At 45.8% G+C, this 20117-nt stretch overlaps 3 protein-coding genes across 5 annotated transcripts; 1 reads left to right on the top strand and 2 right to left on the bottom strand.

The window, feature by feature from the left end:
* Positions 1-6: 6 nt before the first annotated feature.
* On the top strand, positions 7-4567 carry LOC100828897 (alcohol dehydrogenase class-3). The gene is made up of 9 exons (XM_010237658.3): positions 7-171; positions 243-379; positions 890-936; positions 1026-1351; positions 2834-2916; positions 3001-3076; positions 3709-3866; positions 4040-4201; positions 4289-4567. Exons 1-9 carry the CDS (start codon positions 132-134, stop codon positions 4403-4405), a joined length of 1146 nt encoding a protein of 381 aa, XP_010235960.1. The 5' UTR covers positions 7-131; the 3' UTR covers positions 4406-4567.
* Positions 4568-4828: 261 nt separating this feature from the next.
* On the bottom strand, positions 4829-7464 carry LOC100829197 (2-(3-amino-3-carboxypropyl)histidine synthase subunit 1). 2 transcript variants are annotated; one of them, XM_010237659.3, is made up of 2 exons: positions 5982-7464; positions 4829-5174 (listed from the first exon to the last, which is right to left on the bottom strand). In XM_010237659.3, exons 1-2 carry the CDS (start codon positions 7360-7362, stop codon positions 5143-5145), a joined length of 1413 nt encoding a protein of 470 aa, XP_010235961.1. In that variant the 5' UTR covers positions 7363-7464; the 3' UTR covers positions 4829-5142. The 2 variants fall into 2 exon arrangements, with proteins under 2 accessions (XP_010235961.1, XP_003570387.1); XM_003570339.4 differs by having other exon boundaries at positions 4829-5171; positions 5982-7462.
* A 1385-nt stretch (positions 7465-8849) lies between these two features.
* On the bottom strand, positions 8850-16133 carry LOC104583844 (receptor-like serine/threonine-protein kinase ALE2). 2 transcript variants are annotated; one of them, XM_010237660.3, is made up of 8 exons: positions 15791-16133; positions 13939-14052; positions 13773-13856; positions 13212-13583; positions 12863-13126; positions 10911-11300; positions 10293-10533; positions 8850-9956 (listed from the first exon to the last, which is right to left on the bottom strand). In XM_010237660.3, exons 1-8 carry the CDS (start codon positions 16017-16019, stop codon positions 9269-9271), a joined length of 2382 nt encoding a protein of 793 aa, XP_010235962.2. In that variant the 5' UTR covers positions 16020-16133; the 3' UTR covers positions 8850-9268. The 2 variants fall into 2 exon arrangements, with proteins under 2 accessions (XP_010235962.2, XP_014757173.1); XM_014901687.2 differs by having other exon boundaries at positions 13212-13586; positions 15791-16131.
* Between the last annotated feature and the right edge of the window lie 3984 nt (positions 16134-20117).

Raw genomic sequence — 20117 nt, forward strand, 5'->3', positions numbered from 1 at the left:
CGAAACAAAAAACCTCACAACCCCTCCCCAATTCCTCTCCTTGCTCTTTTTCTCCACCTCCCTATCCCAATCTCACAACCCACCTTCCTCCAATCCATCGGATCCACCTCCGCCTCCAGCCAAGGGAAGCAATGGCTGCTTCCACCCAGGGTCAGGTCATCACATGCAAAGGTAAAACCCTACCTGATCTCCACTTGCTCCGGTGTTTTTTTTGGTTTGATCTGGACCGGGGTGTGTTGCAGCGGCGGTGGCGTGGGATGCGAACAAGCCGCTGGTCATCGAGGACGTGCAGGTGGCGCCGCCGCAGGCCGGCGAGGTCCGCATCAAGATCCTCTCCACCGCGCTCTGCCACACCGACTACTACACCTGGAGCGGCAAGGTCTCTTCTCTCCTCCCCCTCTACCAAGCTCCCTATCTTGCTTGCTGTGTGCTTCCCCAAGTACTTCTCACTTACTCTGGTACTGGTGGAGTGGTGGTCGCCGTGTCTTCCGAGCCTCCCAAGTCCTCGGTGCTGATAGTTAGTTTCTGCAACCTGCACCAAATAGGCAAATAGAATTGGATCAGATTTCCTTATGATTTCACTACATCACCTACTTATATAACATCGTCAAGTAGTTACTCTTCTAGATTATTATGGATCGGAATTTTGGAAGAGTGAACCTGTTGGGGTAAAAAAATGGGGATTACTTCTAGGTAGGATTGTATGAGTTGTTCCTATTTTGTCCTTTAAATCGAGTGGGAATGGCTGTAGATTGGTGGTAACAGGTAGATAGAAAAAATGTTTGTGGAAACCTGAAAGTGTTGAGTATGCCTACTGGATTTTTTATATATTGCAGAGGTTTACTAGACCTTGTGCTCATGTCATAAGATAATCTTATTTGATATGCAGGATCCTGAGGGTCTTTTTCCTTGCATTCTTGGTCACGAAGCCGCTGGGTAAGCATATATAGATTTGTGTTGGTTCATGTGATCATTTATGGAAAGATAATTGGGTACTCATAAGTTTACTTTTTTCATGTTAACAGAATTGTTGAAAGTGTTGGTGAAGGAGTAACTGATTTGCAGCCTGGGGATCATGTCATTCCTTGTTATCAAGCAGAATGCAAAGACTGCAAGATGTGCAAGAGTGGAAAGACCAACCTATGCGGTAAAGTTCGTGCTGCCACAGGGGTAGGTCTCATGATGAACGACCGCAAGAGTCGGTTCTCGGTAAACGGGAAACCAATTTACCATTTCATGGGGACCTCAACATTCAGCCAATACACTGTCGTGCATGACGTCAGTGTTGCAAAGATCAACCCACAGGCACCCCTAGATAAAGTCTGCCTACTTGGTTGTGGTGTTTCTACTGGTAGGTTCTTCTGTGTTTCCCAGTCCAATTTCTCACCATAGTCGTACAAATCTGATGTCTTATTAATGACCTATAGTATAGGTTTGCATCACATAGGATCAATTTGTAGTTATACTAACAAACTCAGCATGCAGATCTCATTGATATGTTTGCTAGAATGGATTGTTCTATTATTACAAATGCATTTGCTTGTTCCTATTTGAAATGCAGTAGTTAGCATCAAGGGGTAGTTTCCCTGTTCTTGTTTTTTGCATGTGTGCTGAGATCACTTTCTGTCAATTTTTAGGATCTATTTATGTAAATAACAAATGTGAGCAGACGTTTTTCCATAAGTGTAGCAAGCCTCGCAATATCTGTGTCATGATGCTGCAAGGTCCTTACTCTTTTGTTTTTGGTAACCTGGACACATGATTCCATACTTGTTGTAGTAAAAAACAACAGTGTGCTCAAGGACTGCGTTGCTGGGCGTCGATCACCAAAACAAGTGACATGAGATATTTTAGTAACCAGCTTTGATCACAACTCACCAAAGTGAGACGAACTTAGTTTGGTAAGGGGTGGGACCACGAGAACGATTAAGTTACTCAACACCGTGTTGTCGGAGGACTCGCCAGCAAGGAGCAAACCATCTAGGGACATTTCTTCCACGCTGACATGTGGAAGAGTTTTTCTCTCGCGCTCATACATGAGAAATCGCCCCAAGAAGCTAGGTCTCACCCAAGTTTAGGCTCTTTCTTCATGTGAGGGATGAGTTACAAATGACCCATGGGGTGCCTATTGTAGGTTCTTAGCCTTGTACAAATGGCCACCGATGGCCTTGGCCGGAGGGAAAAGCAAGGGTAAAAAGGACAATTTTTTGCATAAGACGATCTATGCTCAGCTGCCCAAATGAGCTGCCTCCAGGAGAAGCCAGTTTATGCCTAGTTATCTGTTTAAAAGGGCTTACTGTGTGCCAGCAGAAAGTTGTTGGTACTCTGCAAACCAGTGTACAGATAAGATATGCTCAAGAAGCACCAAAATCATGGTTTCCCCTGGTATGCAGGTTTGGGCTTAAGCTTGGACCAGAAGCTCTCGATAAGCTAGGCCTTCAAATGGGCTGGAGCTTCCTGTGGCCATAAGCTTTTGAATAAGCTGTTTAAAAAGGGGTGTAAGCTTCTCTCCCTCCCCTTAATGAGCTTGCCTGTTCTTGGCCTTTGCCTTTTGACCACCATTGACTTTCCCTTCTATGCCTCTACGTTCCCTCTTGTTCCGACATGTTGTCTCATGTGCTGATGTAGGAGAAAGCCCTCCGAGTGGTGCTGATTTTCTCCCTTACAACAATACTGTATTACTGTTGTTTACACCTGTTGAAGTGCTGACCGCACTATGTCTAGCACTTTCACATTCCTGTGACTATCCTCTAGATAATTTTTAAAAATAGTTAACTTCCTTTTGTCTATTTACTAGTTTTGTCTATGTATCTTACAAATTGCACTCTCTTAGGCCTTGGAGCAGTATGGAATACTGCAAAGGTTGAAGCAGGTTCTGTTGTTGCTGTTTTTGGACTTGGCACTGTTGGACTTGCGGTAAGTAAAATAAAATATATTGGCACATGCTTGTATGCCTGAGTCTGGAAAGAGAGCTTTAACATCTGTACTATTTATTTTTAGGTTGCTGAGGGTGCAAAATCAGCTGGTGCTTCTCGGATTATTGGCATTGACATTGATAGCAAAAAGTTTGATGTTGGTATGGTTTATAGTATCTGTAGTCATGTTCATCGTACATTTTGGTTATTCGAAAGCTTAGAAACTTTGTACATTTTGGTTCATAATATGTTATTTTCCTTGTAAGCTGCATGAGTTGTTTTCTTTTGTTCAACCGCTGGAAGCGAGCAATTCACATTCTTGCATTCTACCAGAAGATGAAAGTGCATGTCTCGTGCGCATGTTGTTTGTGGAAGCCTTTTAATAACTCTGTTACTGGAAGTGTCCTCCTGAGTCTAATGTGGGAAAATAAATCTTCATATTAATATTCTGTTGGGTTTAAATCCCACATGATATCTAGAATCGAAGTAATATGCCTGAAGTTCCCTAAGTTTCTTGTGACATTTTTTAGCACAGTTTGTTACAAAACTATTTGAGGCAACTTGGATGTGCTATACTGAATCGCATCGGGCTAATATGTACTACAAATGTATCTCTGCAAACTTACATGATTACTTGTTACCTTGCTTATTGAGCATATTGCCTCCAGTACTGAATGTGGTCATTTAGCAATAAAGTTTCCACTCTTTCATTATGTTATGGAGATTAAAAATTATCTCTTTCGATCAAGCATGTCCTGTTTTAAAATCATTCTTCTTTCCTTCCTGTTTGCAGCTAAGAACTTTGGGGTTACAGAATTTGTGAACCCAAAGGACCATGACAAACCAATCCAGCAGGTCATAGTTGACCTTACAGATGGTGGCGTGGATTACAGTTTTGAATGCATCGGAAATGTTTCTATCATGAGGGCTGCACTGGAATGCTGTCACAAGGTAAGATGCAGATTGTGTTTAACACATGTCAATGAACTTTGTAGACTGTTGCACATCGATAACACACCTCACATATTAATAGAGTTCCTTTAAATACCATACCTAAATCGTTTCATGTTTTCAGCCATCTTGAAGTAAAATATTGTTCCTTCACTGATTTAATTTTTACTCAGGGCTGGGGTACCTCTGTCATCGTTGGTGTAGCTGCGTCTGGCCAGGAGATCGCGACCCGGCCATTCCAGCTTGTCACTGGCCGTGTTTGGAAGGGGACAGCTTTTGGCGGCTTCAAGAGCCGAAGCCAGGTTCCATGGCTCGTTGAGAAGTACATGAACAAGGTATCATACTATCTTAAACAGACAATAACCGTATGTTAAGACAACTTTTTTCATCTCAAACAAAATCTGCCCACCCATCATCCACAGGAAATCAAGGTGGATGAATACATCACCCACAACATGAACCTGAGTGATATCAACAAGGCGTTCGACTTGCTGCATGAGGGTGGCTGCCTGCGTTGTGTCCTGGCGATGGAGCACTGAGATTTCATTGTTGTGTTTTACCTGCTTCAAAGCCAACCAGTTCAAGTCACGTCTAATTGTAATGCAGATCTATCTAGAACTCTTTGCTCCGTTTGGCCTAGAAACTCTTGAACACAAACCAGTGCTATAATAAAATGTTCTGTTGGATGGTTGAGACAACAACGTTTTGCTTGCTGACAATATTGGCTTGATATGCGCTCTTATCTTTCGACAAATACCAGGTGGTAATCACCCTCTGGAAACACCAAGCAAACCACAATTGTCAGATGTTGATTTAACCATTCAAACATTAGGTGTAAGCTCTTTTTCTCTGGGTACCTATCGTAAAGCTTTTTCACAAACAATCAGGGAGGTGATAGTGTACATACGAACCTGTAAGTTTCTGTAAGTTTCAATATTAGACCCAAGAAGGTATATTGTGAGTTTAAGTCAAAACTGGAAACTGTGTTGCATTACTTGCATAAACTAGAAGTATTTCGCCAATCACGAAAGATTATCGCAGTAAAACAATACATAGTTTTACAGTATAGCAGGGAAAGCAAATATACATCTCGGCGTACAGCTACAGTATCACAGCAATTGCCAAATTGACCTGTTCATAAAGGAGGCCCGTTGGCAGTTCCAATGCATTCCGTGAAGAACCACATTGCTAAGATTGAACTCTGGTGTCAGAAATTCTGGATGCGATGAAGCTGTTCTTGATAACTCGTTTGGCTTCCATCACTTGATGTTTCATTTCATTGCTGCTCAACTTGAACACTATTGCCTGCTAATTAAAATGGGTGAAAATAAGTGACTGCTAAACCAATATACTGTACGTAACAAATAGCAGCAAGTCTGTTGCAACACAGGTTATGGAGCGGGAGTTTTTATAACAAATAAACCAGCTACAAAATTCCGGCGAACCAATTCATGGAAGATTTGTACAGACACTTGCAGATTCCGGTGATATCTTTTGTAAGAGTAATAATCTTCTGCGAAGATCAATCTACAGTCTGAATCTTAATTCTAATATAAAACATGAATCCAGAAAAAACTAGTACACAGTTTTACAAGTGAAGGACCCTCTAGGCTCTAGCTATTCTGATTTTTTTCTCTCTCAGCAGGCTAACAAATATTCCTATTTATCTCTATACCAACTGTGACAAAAGGTAGAACCTGGAGAAAACTTTTGTACAAGCACAATTCAGAGACACCTAAGTTTCTTAAATATTTTGTTCACCAATGACTGTCCGAATAACATTTATTCACCAAATTACCATGCAAAAATTTGGGCAGGTAATGTGGTGTGGATCTATTGTTTGGTAAGACGTATCTATTACTCCCTCCGATCCTAAATTGTTGTCGAAATATTACATGTATCTAGACGTTTTTTAATAATAGATACATTCATATTTGGGCAAATTTGAGTCAAGAATTTAGGATCAGAGGGAGTAGAAGATTATCAAACTAAACATATGGAGATCTCGATAACACTGAAAAACACTCAATGCAAGACATGTTGATACACTGAATCTGTGGATTAACGTGCAAGGAAAGAACATAACAAAGTTCCATGTTTATTTTCAGTAATTACCAATTCGAACTCGGGGTTTCCTCTCGCCAGTGGACGGCTTCTTCTTCATGTAGCAGCCATTCCAATCACCCCCGTCCTGCGAATAGTAATCCATCGGATAATCCCCTCCAAAATCACTGCCACCACAATCACCATTACTGCAATCACAATCGCCGCAAGTTCCTGATCCTGAACAGCACCCACTACCAGTTCCACCGCCACATTCCCTAGTCCCCTTCTCCCACCACCCAGGAACATACCCCAGTGCAACATCAAACTCAAATGTTGTCAGCACCGGCTTCTTGAATCCTTCGCCCCAATCGATCGACAACCGAGGACACGCAATCTGCACCCATGCATCCACAGAATCCCCGAAGAGCTCCATCCTGGTCGGGGAAAGCTCCGACATGAGCACTACTGTGTGTTCCAACCCTTTCTCCTCCAGATGCTCTACCACCCGGTCAAGAACCTTCACGCTCCCCTGCCGTCCCAATGTCCCAAGTACAACTCCCCAGCTCTTGGCCTTCCTTGCCGCCAACACCGCCTCCTTCCTTGCCTGCTTCATCCCAACATGGTCATACTCCTCCAGCACAAGCACGCCAAGAAACGGATCAAACCGATAGGCCTTCACACCAGGGTTGGCTATCATGAACGCCTCGAGGTGGAACCTGCCGTCCGCGACGAACACCACCGCGCCGACTCCCTCCGACTTCTTCAGCGTAGGCGCTGTGCACCCGAGGATCTCGCCGGCAGAGAGCGGCTTCGCCTGCGGCACAAGGATGTCACGGTACCCGTCCCGCGTGAGCATCTCGCGCGCGGCGTGCACAGCGGAGATGAACTGCACGGTGCCGGCGAGCGCGAGGCGGGGCGCGGCGGCGGGGTCCGGGAAGGCGGTGCGGACGGCGGCGGCGAGGCGGAGCGCGTCGACGCGGATCTCGACGAAGACGTAGAGCACGGGGAGGAGCGAGGAGGTGACGGGGACGAGGCAGGAGTGGCCGTAGTGGACGAGGAGGTCGGCCTCGAGGGCCTTGGCCGGGCGGTCAGCGAGGCAGCAGGCGCCGTAGGTGGGGTCGGCGAGGATGAGCACGTCGTTGGAGGGGTCCTCGGCGAGGAACGGGCCGAGGAGGTGGGAGAGGGGCAGGGAGAAGAGGAGGAGGCCCTCGGGGAGCTGCAGCGCGGCGCGGCGAGCGCCCGAGGAGCGGATGCGGTGGGCCGTCTTGGGGAGCTCGAAGTTGTAGGCGGCCGGGAGGAGGGAGGTTGCGGCGGTGGCGAGGGTCGGGTCGGAGAGGATGGAAGGCGGGATCGGGGTGTGGATGAACCTCTTGGGAGCCTTCTTCTTGGTGGTCTGGGATGATTCGGCCGCGGTGACGGCGAGTGAGGTGGAGGGGTCGCCGGCGTCCATGGCGGCGGCGGCGGCGTGTGAGGAAGAGACGAGGAGAGGGTTTAGCACTTCGTTTCCTTTCAACACGAGACAAGCCTGAGCTACGGGAATTTCGGTGGGCTGAGCCCAAGCTTGGCCCAATAGAATGGCCGAACATTCTCGCATGCTTCGGTTCACTTGTTGCAACTTGCAAGCCAACTTCCAGGATCCACGAGGTCCTCGCCACGTCTTCCATGTCTTCTTCCCTTTGCTGCTGCCTGCTGGCCAAGAATGTTTCCTATTCTTCCGTCCAACAAATCCCTTTGCTGCTGCCTGCTGGGCAAGAATGTTTCATATTCCTCGGTCCAACAAACTATGTTTTCAAGTTTGTTAAAATTTAAATGTATCCAAACATGACTTAGTGTATAGATGCATTCAAATTTGGTCAAAATTGAGACATCCTTCGTTGGACGGAGGGAGTATGAAATTTCTCAGGGATTTATGCCTCCAAACTAAACCTAGAGTGGTAAATATTTCACGTGAAATTTTCAGCTAACTTGCGTGAAAAAAAACATGCTTATGTACTGATCAGCTTATCGCTACTGTTCAGTGCTCAGTACCTACCGGGAAATATATCGACTTGTACGGTGTGATTAGACTATGCTGGGGCCTATTTGGACTAAAACAGAAAGAAGCATCGTTGGCCCGGTGCACTGCGTGTTTGGACGCCTGCAGGGCGTCGGCCTGCACCGCACGGGGGCTACGCCGCTACGGCATCGGGCCTGCAAGCATCCCAGATGCAAACAGTTGGTGCAGCCCGCTGTTTGGGGATCCAATGCATCCGGCGGAGCAGCGGCGGCGGCCGGCGGCCAGCGCAAGAGCAGCACGGGCGGAGGGCAAGGAGGAGGGCCGGCAGAGAGGAAGAAAATGGGGGTGGCGCCAGCAGAAAGGAGGGCCGGCAGTGGGGAAGAAAGAGGAGATGCGCTCGCGAGCTCGTGGACGAAATTGATGGCGCGCGGCCGGAGGCGAGGCAACGCCGGCGAAGCAGCGGCGGCTGATGTGCTCCCTATCGTCGTCTGTGTCCTCGCGTTACCCAGTCAAGCAGCCTCGGTGGAGGAACAGGAAACGGCGGCAGACGGAAGATTGGCGAGCGGCGGGCAGAGCAGCGGCGGACGTCGGAGCGGGTGGGGGCGGGCGGACGGCGGAGCAGCCGACCGGCGTAGCAACGCGCAGGAAGCGATTGAGGAGAAGAGAAGAACCGCGTGCTGCAGCCAAAAAAGGGCCGATCCGGGCGTACCCCGCGTCCTTGCTGAGGGGTCGTTTTTTGCAGATGGGCTGCAGGCTCGGGTGCAGGCCCAGGAAACCAAACGCCAGAATATTTGCATTGCGGGTGCGGGCCAGCTGCAGTGCAGGCTTCCAAACAGGCCCTTGGGCATGAAGCATGCTGCATGAAACCATCAACTCGAATAAAAACACAAAATCGCAAGTCATGCACTCACCCACACAAACTATGCAACGACAGCAAGAGATAAGCTCAGCTAAATGGATCGGAGGCTGTAGCTTACCTCTCCAAAGAGAGGAAGATCACTCCAACGGCTAATAATCCTGTACATCTGCAGGGCAGCAGACAACGACATACAAGAATTATATCGCCCAGAAATTCTGGCAAGAATTTCACTACCCGAATCAACGGAATCAGATACATCAGGAATGAACCTCATTTTGCAAAATTAGAGACTGCTTGCCAGCCAGCCCCACCAGCGTTTGCTTCTGGGGAAGGGAGGCAGCTCAAAGGCAGATGATGAGAATATCGGACTACCACAAGGGTCACTGGGACTTGCAAAAACTGTACACTAACCAGAGGCAAGAATTAGTGGGAGGTGAATGGCATCCTCCCAGCCTCAATCTCAAGTCAACTGAAGCTAACGGTCTAACGCTAGTTTATAAATCAATGGTGAGGATGTGACCACCCATGCTCGCTGAAGCTGCCTCTTGACCAATGCGATGGGGAGAGCTTCTTAATCCGCAGAGGAGCTGATCTACTATGCATTGCTGGTTTTTGTACACGAGCGCCTGTTGACACTACTGAGTGATAGTCATACTCCTGCCTTCGCTCTATTCGGTCGGAACTGTACTCCATGTTTATGAATGGTGGTGAATTCCGGTAGTCCAAACAGCCAGAAGCCCCGCTATTCCACCAGCTACCACTACCACTTTCAAATATGAAGCCTCCTTGACGGTCATCATCTGGGTCGCATGACGAATCCCTGTTGCTGTAAGAATCACCACAAGCCTCCTCTGCTTCGTTGTAAATAAGCTTCAGTGCCTGCACGACTTCACCCATAAATGGCCTCTGCGATGGATCACCGTGAACACACACGGAAGCAATGGATGCCACTTTAGCTACGTTGTCAAAATTGAAGTTGCCATTCAGAGAAGGGTCAATCAACCTCTCCAAGCCTTCCTTATGGCTTAGAAGAGGACAAGCCCAAGTCACAAGGTTCTGAGGATCCATGTTATCAGACATGCCTACAGGCTTCCTTCCTGATAAAAGCTCCAGCAAAACAACCCCGTAACTGTAGACGTCACTCTTGACAAGAAGGTGCCCTGTCATGGCATATTCTGGAGCCACATACCTGCATGATCACATAGAATAATTACTTTTAGAAGCAGAGGGTAATTAAAACAGAATCAAGTAAAGACAAGTTACTCTTGAGCATATTTATGTACCATATTTTGTACAGCTTTAAAAAGTGTGATCTGTCAAGAATCCTACCAAACATTATTCTTGTTTGACAGTAAAATGGTACAACATCAAGAGATGTGTACAGAAGTCATTATCGATCACAAAGATATTGAATGGCATTAAATGATGGTATCACAAAATATATAAAAAGTAGTACTACTATGTATCATTCTTTTTCATTAATGATATCACTATCACGGTGGATGGAAATAAGCAAGTGTCTTACCCAAAAGTACCCATTACCCTAGTAGAAATGGGAAGAATTCCATTGGTTGCCTCCCTTGCTAAACCAAAATCAGTAACCTTGGGGGTGAAATCTTCCTCCAGCAATATATTGCTACCTTTGAAGTCACGATGTATAACATGAGGGTTTGAATCTTCATGCAGATACGCCAGGCCTCTAGCAGCACCCAGAGCAATTTTCATCCTAACATCCCAGTTCAGCATGCCCTTATCCTTGTCAGCACCTAGACATTAAAAATAGGCTCAGATTAACACAAAAGAATCATGTCGAGTGCACACATTCGTAAATGGCCTGTATGTGGTAGAAACCAAGTTAGGAAACAGTCTATGTTTTGTAAGACAGCGGGTGCTTTCTTTGAGGCACTTCATTGGAGGAAATTCGGCACTTCGTCTGTTAGATTTCTAAGGTAAGTTGATCCTGTTCACCCATGCATTTCTCTTGAGTTATTGCATTAGTGAATTAAAATTTTGAAGTCCTTTAACTACAATGGCACCGAGTCCATGCTCCAAAAAAAGTTGGACCAACCTCATCTATACATACACTATATGTATATGAATTTGTTGACATGAGATAGCTTATATTACGAAATTTAGAACATACCATGAAGATGGGATTCCACACTTCCATTGCGTATAAGCTCATAAACAAGGCACCTTCTGGTCCGTTCAATGCAAATCCCAATCAATTTAACAAGATTACGATGGTGCAGCCGACTGAGCATTTCCACCTCCGCAACGAACTCACGGTCGCCACTCCTGTCCTCTCTCGTGAGCAATTTAACAGCAATCTCGTTTCCATCATCCATGGTCCCATGATAGACACATCCAAACCCACCTTGACCCAAAATTCTTCTAGAATTAAAACCATCAGTAGCCTTTTCAAGCTGGGCTAGCGAAAATGTCTTTACTGATGCCGCACAAGTAGCCACTGTTGAGAGCATTGATGCTGATGCAGAGCTCACCAAGCTAGTTGACAAAATTGATCTGCCACCTGTGTATCGCATAGTAGGTTGTTAGTATAACTATGGTATTTAAGTAGCACAAATTTGGTGTACTGGAATGGTTGACTGTAGTTGTAAAAGTCTATCTGGCACGCAACAAAGCAATATTCCTTTTCCGCCGAGGGAATAGATAAGTGAAATCCCAAATAGAAATTCTTTTCATGCAGACCAGCATGCAACACACGAGCACATAACATAAGAGCACTGAATGGTGAGAACTTGAGACTAAAATACTTTCTACCGATTTAAGTATTCAGGAAAATTTATAGGCAGAAGGGTGATAGTAAATAACTGGAAATACTATCATTGATCATAATATCACAATTGCCCACATGAAAACCGTCATAACAGAATCTTATACAACAGGGCCGTATCTAGGAATTTGAGGCCCTGGTGCAAAATGTAAGGTGTGGCCCTAAAATTGATAGATGTTGAATCATCAAAATATACTTCCACCAAATTATAATAAATATTGAATTCAGTGATGAGAGGAGTATATGCACGTGAGATCCGGAAAAAAAAAAGAGTACATGCATGTGAGAGTCTGCCCTCGACGGAGTAGAGATCACTCTAACGGCCGAACATGGACTCAGTGGGAACTCAAGACAAGCACGTCCAGGAGAATCAGGGCCTTGGCTTCCTTCCCTTCTTCTCAAGGCCTCTTTTTTTCTTCTATTTAACAGGCCAAGAAATCTGCTGTGAAAAATAGCTAACTAATATGAAGGTTAGATTTGGAGGCCCCTAAATTTCAGGGGCCCTGAACACATGCACACTCTGCACCGGCCACTATACAGCCCTGTTATACAAGACACACACATAATACTCCCTCCGTCCCAAATTAAGTGACGTGGATTTGTATAAGAAACTATGCAAATCCACGTCACCCTGGGATGGAGGGAGTATCATTTTTTTTAATAGCATATTGTTGTAAAAAAAGTGAAGGTTCTTTCTTGGAGACCATCTAAAAAAATCAGGAACAGCGGAGTTTTCACATTTTGGTAATGGGTGTAGTAGTAGAGGCTGTTTGGTTTAAGCCCCAACTAAAAATTTGGTTCCCAAAATATTGGTAAAGGTTTTTCTTGCCGATGAGTGGGCCAACTTTGGCAAAAAAATGAACTAGAGTTGCCAAACTAGCATTGCCATGCCAAAAAGTTGGCAACCATCCAAACAAACACCAAATTTTCGGTCATGAACAAAAAATTGGCTTGGTTCACTTTTGACTTTGGCAACAATCCAAACTCACCAGTAGATTTGATCTAGCAGGGAAATATTTGAAATATCAATTATGCACATAAACAAGAAAATTCAAATACTTCCTCCATCCAACAAAAGATGTCTCAACTTTGACTAAATTTGAATGCATCTAAACACTAAGTCATGTCTAGATACATCCAGATTTTGACAAACTTGAGACATCTTTTGTTGGACGGAGGGAGTAGAAAGGTATCTAAATTCCAAACAGGTTTAGACGACAGAAACTTGACAAAGCATAAATGGGCAATAGTAAAGTAATAAAAAGCATAATAACTTCAAGAAGAACTTTTGACATTACCGTGTCTTCTATTAACTGCTGGGGTGATTGCAGGGCTCTCAGCCTCTTGAAGGCGTTTAAGTTTTATCCATTTTAGTCCTAAAATAACAAGCCCGATGCATGCCATAATAAGTGCGAGAGAAGATCCTGAAGCTACAATAATGATCCAGCTATCTAGTTTCTTCTTCTTTAGTAGGTCTACATCTGCGGTTATGGGATCTTCCCCCTTTCCTGGAGGACCTGATACCAGCCCAGATGAAATAGATGGTGGCGCAGATCCCAGCCCTGCAGTGACAACATTGCACATCTGAAATCATAAATTCAAGTGAGAACTGTCTAAGAAGGAAATGTTCCATATATATGTTTTTACCTGGGTAAGTAATATTTATAACTTCATAATCTCCAAAAACAGACGAATTTATCTGAATCTTTTTATTCCAGAACCTATCGGATATTAGGTAGGCAGTATAGCTATCAAAATGTTCTCTCAGTGGCACCAAATAAACGGTCACTCTTGTCTTCTGTCCATCCGTTATATTTTCAATTGCAGCCATAATCTTCACCTGACTTTGTTTAAGAAATGTCCCAGCTGCAACTTCAACTTCTAATTCTGCTATGTGCATGAATAGTAAATACGGAGCTACATGGAGGTCAATAATAACACTAAGAGGCAGCACACAACCACAGGGGGAACCAATTGGTGTTGTACTCATTGGCTCAGTGCATACAGTGCTGGAGCAACCTGCTGAAGGTACAAGAAACTATTCAATACCAAAAAAAGAGAGCTTATATTTAGTTTAAAAAATCTGTGCATGTCTCAATAGCTGGCAGTAGCAGTACTAGAGACATGAATAATATCAGGGAGTAGGTGAAGTAACACAAGGAAGCATGACAAGATTGAAGCATAAAATTCTAAAGGTAAGTGGCAAACCTTCAGGCGGTAGGGACGATGATGGCGGAGGGGCATGATGTGATCGTCTGTGGTGCTTGTGTGAACGAGAGCGCACACCGATGCCTGTAAAAATAACAGATATCAAAAGCTGGTGAAAAAAATGTAAGTGGGACCTCTTAGCAGTGACGTTGTCACAGTTACATACCAGGAGATTGTGGTGACAATGTCCTGGGAGAAAATGCTGGGGAAATCCGTGGTCCAAATACTCTTGTTTCAGGGAAATTTGATGGAACCAGTGCTGGACCAGGCAGTATGTTTGCTAGAGAATCAAGGGATGAGTTTACATTTGAGAAAAAAAAATGCAAAATTCTGATCAGAGAAAAACTTCTACCGATCATATTGCTAGCATCGTGTTAAGATTAACATATACTTCAACAAGGCTTGGGTGCACTTTTCATTTGTACATGGGACCGAAGTAGCTCATGACAATTGGCACCTCCAGTTTATAAAATAAGAGTATGAAATGGAAAGGTAATAAAACATTTTCTAGAAGTTACAACCCAAATAAGTTTTGTTCTCCATCTCGAAATGTTTTGAGTTCTGCATCTGTTTTCAACAATCATACTTCATGTTTCAATACTTGTTAAAAAAACACATCACAATAATGAGATTTTTCCTTTGTTCTAAATGAAAGGAAAACATGAAATACCATTTCAGCCATACTCCAGTAGAAGCAAAACAATTGAAGTTTACAGAGCAATTTATATGTCCAGGGGCAATTAGAACCTGAGTTTTGGCAATTGCAGTGACCAAAACAAAGATCTTAGTTTAACCTGGTCAGGGGATTTTATTGCCTTGACAATATGATCAAATTGAAACTAAGAGCAGAAGGAAAGATACAAAGTGTATATATCCTATTTAAAGCAGTAATGTTAGTATTAATATCCTATAATGATTGCCAGCTAAGAGAGGCGATACTCCACCTTCTTTTGTCAATAATGCTACTGGGGTGGAAGACAGGTTCCCTTACGATGCCGGTAGTAGAGCTACCTCGGAGTTAATTAAGAAAAGATGCGAGATGCCGGTAAGCTTTTAATTACAAGCGAGGGTTGGCTGAGTACTTGGAGACCCTAATACAGGTTAGATTTGAACTACAGGCGCTGTTCTACTACTACTACAAGCAAGGGTTGGCTGAGTACTTGGAGACTCTAATGCCGGTAAGATTTTATGCAATGCCTTTTAGCTGATTGCGTCACACAGATGTCACGCTTGGGCTGTGTTGTTTTCCTTGCGTTGCGAATACAAATTAAACTCCATCATGCATTCCCAGGGCCTAATGGAGTACAAAAAAAAGTGAATGAAACAGGGGGCACGAACTGAAAACTTGACTGAAACTATCCACCAATCCTATGGACCCTGAGCATGATAAACAAGCAGTCCCACAAATAAATCTGCTTGAAGCAATCACACAAGAACACCCATGAGAAGACAATGCCAGGCCAAAAACAACTTCTCTCTCGCTGACCACACCAGCTCCGTGTTAAGTGCAACACACTCACCAAATTCCAGGGGTCAGGCTCCCTGGTCGGAACCCAGACCATATAAACCCAACTCTCCGACATCTCGGTAGATCTTCCAATTGGCAAAAACCACCGATCCTAGCACAATCTAGAAATAATCACTGCGAAATGTTCCGCCGAATGCAGAATTCTGCACCTCGCCAAAAAACACCACCCCCTACACGGCGTTCGGCGTTGATGTACCCACGCCACGAACCGACAAAATCGCATCCCGGATTCTAACTCCCCGGACACCCCGAGTACGTGACAGCAATATCCCCCTCGCGAAGCTAAAATTTCCGCAGAAAATGCAGCCCGAGCGGCGCAATCCCTCGTTCTCCGCACTCTGAAACCCAACCCAGAGCACACAAACGCAGCCGCCGAGCAAAGCCGGCCACCTACGAACCAACCAACCCCGCGGCCCAACCCTCCCCGAACCCAACAGGAACGAAAGGCAAAAACCAAGCAGCAAGCGAGCGAGAGAGTAAGCGGGTATACCATGAAACGCGCAGCCAGCGGGGAGCAGCATGATGAAGAGGAAGAAGCCGGCGCCGCACATCTCGGCCCCGGGGGCGCTACACCATTGCCGTCTCGGCGGATCTGGAAGCTTCTGGAAGGCCCGGATCGGGATAGGGGGGCGGGGTTCAGGAGCGGGGCGAGGCTTACAGCGAGAGGAGGAGTGGGGGAGGGAGGAAGGAAAGAAGGAAGGCAATAAATTGGCGTGCATCCGCTGCAGCTGGCGTTGGTGGTGTTTCTCTTCTCTCGCTCGCTCACTATCGCGGGGGATTAATTCGGGAACTGGAATTAATGAGCTGCTGCTCGTTAATCCGCGTGGTTAGTGGATGATGCTGCATCATGGATGCCTTCTAATCCGGCGATGCGTTTTACTACTAGTACTGCCGCGCGAGCTTGGGGGAAGAAGAGGGAGGTGGGCCCGGTGGGTCAGTGGCTGCCTGTGTTTATTACGGCAAATTCGATGCAGCCGTTCTGCTGGCTTGTGGCTTAGCACGGGCGGGGAAGCGAAAAGGAGCAGCGGCCGACGCGGTTGCTGCTTTGGAATTTTGCTGTTCTTGGGATGCTCGAATCGGCCGTGTCAACCGTCCTCACGTGTGGTCTTGTGTCTTCATTGGATTTTATTCTATTTACGGTCTGTGCTTATCTGGGGATTATTGTTAAGTGGACCCTTGTTCTATCTAGACGATGGTAGCATTTTGGTACCGATTCTCGCTATGGTCTATACTTGAGGAGCTAGAAGTCGGCTGAGTCGGATGAGATTGCACGATTGATCATTTGCTAACATAAAGTAGGAGCCTCGAAAAGAAAATAATGACCGATGTTAAGTTGAATGTTTTTTTCCTCATCGACTCGACAACTAAAGGTTCACAATCAGGGGTGGAGCTACAGTGTAGCCATTGGGCAATAAGAATTGGACTCAAGACTATGTATGAACCCCATGATTATAGGGTAATGAACCCAATAGTTGCATTTCCTAACTCCGCCCCTGTTCACAACGAGAGATAAGCGAAACATTGAGTCTGGCAAAGGTTCCATGGAGAAAAACACCATTCCGTCAATACGTGGGCCCACTAAGCATGACATCTTTTGACGGGAAGTGGGGAGAGGGACATAACTATACAGATGATATGAATTATTTCCACGATTTAGGGTTTTTCTAGCGTACATTGTGTCTTTTATGCGTTACATGTCTTAAATGTACATGTAACGGCGGGATGGCGAACCCTAGTGACTAGTTGTCAAGTGAGAGCGCAAACTCGTGATTGGCGATCGCGAAAATGGAATTTCGGAAAGAACTGCTACATAAGACGTAAAAATTAATGAACACGGTCTTCAATACACCGACGACGTTAATGTATAAGAAACACTAAAAAATGGTCCATCTCACCCTTGCATGAATACGAACGTGAACATCAGTGGTACACGCATTGTTGTTGAATAACCTTGTATTTACAATGTGCACGTATCATCGTTTCTTTGGTTCCTAATAATTGTAGTTTGCTGAATAACCCCTTATTTACAATGTGCCTTCGTCGTTTCTTCGGTTCCTAATAATTCTAGTTAATGATACCTATGTTTCCTTGCCTCTATAGTGTAAGAGATTTTTTTTAGATACACATTTGGTACTACAACCATAAAAAAACATCTTAAACTAAGTGAAAGCAGCAGTTGATATTCCCACCGATCCATAATAAGTGTCACTGATTTCATACAACATTTAGTATAAAGTTATACTAAATCACGACACTTGTCATGGATCACACGGAGTAACAAACAATTGTCGGTAATGATATTTATCTTTCCCTCTCTTTTTCTCATTGTAATAAAAAACCATATTAAAGGAATATCCATCAAGTTCAGACATAAAAATATATGAAAACTACTATGTCGAACTAAGTAGGAGTAATTTTTTGTTACATATATCGATATATTAGGTTCGGTTCTCATGTTCGAGATAGCATGCGATAAACTTCATGTTGAAAGAACAGTTACTTTCTTCTTTTTTCAAAAGGAGGCTTTTCAATCCGGCTTTTTCTCAATAGAAAGTTAGAGGTTTACAGAAGGAAATTATTTCACAACCCAGAAGTAGCAGCCTAGCATGACTAAGATAACACAATAAACAAACACGACGAAATTATCCCACGAAACCCAAGAAAAACAGACTAAACAAGATTCAAGAAACATTTTGTTTTCTCTTAAAAATTCAAGCAAAATGGAAACACGGGCTAACCAGGCCCGGCTGTAACCACCGGTTACATGCGAAAACGCGTCGAGAATGTGGTATTACAGGTAACCGTTTCGAAAGTGAAAAGGAGAATAGTGGGCAGTCCGTTACTACGGTTACTCTCACACGACGGAACGCACACCGGTCCACCAGATGGAAAAAGTTGCTGAGTTGCTCCTGCTGCGCCGGTTCGCTTATCCCCGTATTTGCTTATTGTTGCTTTGCCAATTTTTTTGCCCAAAAGCGGCAGGACTTCTGCCATATCCCTGCGCTGTCTGTATCTGTGGACTTTGACTTCTGCGTCGAAACAAGCGGCCAGTGCTTTGGCTCGTGACTCGTCGAGTCGTCGTCCTGGACCTCGTGGCCCGCTGGTTTTTTTTTTTGAGAGGACGTGGCCCGCTGGTGCTCGGCCTTCCTTGTGGGGGTGGGCCGCGTCCATTGTCCAATCTTAATTCTCTGGTCTTGTCCTGAGCTCATGCCACCAGGCACGAACTTGCAATGCGATGAACCATACGTGCTGTGTACTACTAGTACAAAGCCCTTACAAAATCGTTATACACGAAAGATTTCTTATTGTGGGGAGTTCAGTTCGAAAGATTGGCCGACGACACGTAACATCAGGGAAGGAGGACATGGAGGTGTGGTGATTGCAGGAAAATAATCCAGGTAGCATTTTTATTTTCGAGAATCGCATCGCCGTCCAGATAGCACTGCACACCAACGGTTGCTGGTCTCTGCTTTCTTTCAGAAAGACGAAGAGAAGAACTGAGCGGTGCGAGCTGTAAAAATCGCGCTGGGTCTGCTCGGCTCTCCAACTCTTCAGTAGTTCAGTGGAGCAAAGTGTTACCATTGGACAGAGGTTTATTTTTTTTGAGAGGGGACAGAGATTTGCAGGCCCTTTACCAACATGCAGCCCACGAAACTTTTGACGGGCTAGCTGCGTCGCCGATCCACCGATGGAACGCGGCCCACACGGGACGAGAGAATTTAACCGCGCAATGGCTTGTTTTCGAGACTCCGACGAGGGAGTAACACCGCACGGCAGAGAGGAAACACGCATCGGATCGAATCGGACGCTGGCGTCCCTATCCTATCCACGAGACGGTCACTGTCAGCAGCAACAAGGAGGAGGCCAGGGCTAGCGAATGGTAGCTCGTCGTGGTGCTGCCTCGGCCCTGGCACAGTGCTGAGCCGCTGCACACCCATGCCATTGCCTTGCCACCAGTGTCAGATCAGCAGCAGCAGCAGGCACTACCCCCTGCCCATCGATGGACCTGCCGCGATGTGGCTGCCATGCTCTAGACAGTGTGGACAACTGGACACCCCGCTTGAAAGCACCGGACACAAACAAACTTGATCATGGCGTGTTACGGCCGGTGTTATTCATTCCCGAATGCTACTCGATCATGCATGTTTGTTAATTTCAACCCAAGCTCCAATTGCAGATTTTACTTGGAGAACCGAGAAATCTCACAGAGCCTGGGAGCCAGTTGCTTTCTGTCCGCCGTGCGCGCGCATGCCCAACCCAAGCAAGCAAAGCAGCCCGTGGGGTTCTGCCGTGGGTCGCTGCTCAGCCAGCTCTGCCGCACGGCACCGAGCGAGTGGGGCCAACACGCAGCCCCGTGTCAAGCTCCAAAGTCCAAACCCAACAATCTTTTGGTTTTGGCGTACGCACGCACTGCCTGCGCTGCTTTGCACTGCGGCACACGCAAAAGATACACCGACCGGCGACCGACCGACCATTTTTGGATCCTCAAAAGGTGGCTACAAAGATAGGGGTTCCGTCATCATGGATCCGCACGCACGAGCCCGCTTGTCCCAGACGGCCATGGATGGATATCAGTCACGGGCCCAACGGTTTAATCCCGCAAAGGCAAACAGTGTTTTACATGCATGGCCCGGGCCTGGCCAGACGTATGTCAGGCTCACACTCGGCGTCGTCAGAGGCTCTGAACTCGGCTGTCAGGTGTCAAATGACGGCCATACCCCCCGGTCAGCAATGTACTCTAGGAGGAGTAGGACTGTAGGAGGGTACGATATGGAGAGGAGGAAGGGATCGCGGCGGGCGGGCACGGCCACGCCTCG

Source organism: Brachypodium distachyon, chromosome 3, assembly GCF_000005505.3.
Source record: "Brachypodium distachyon strain Bd21 chromosome 3, Brachypodium_distachyon_v3.0, whole genome shotgun sequence".
NCBI lineage: Eukaryota > Viridiplantae > Streptophyta > Magnoliopsida > Poales > Poaceae > Brachypodium > Brachypodium distachyon.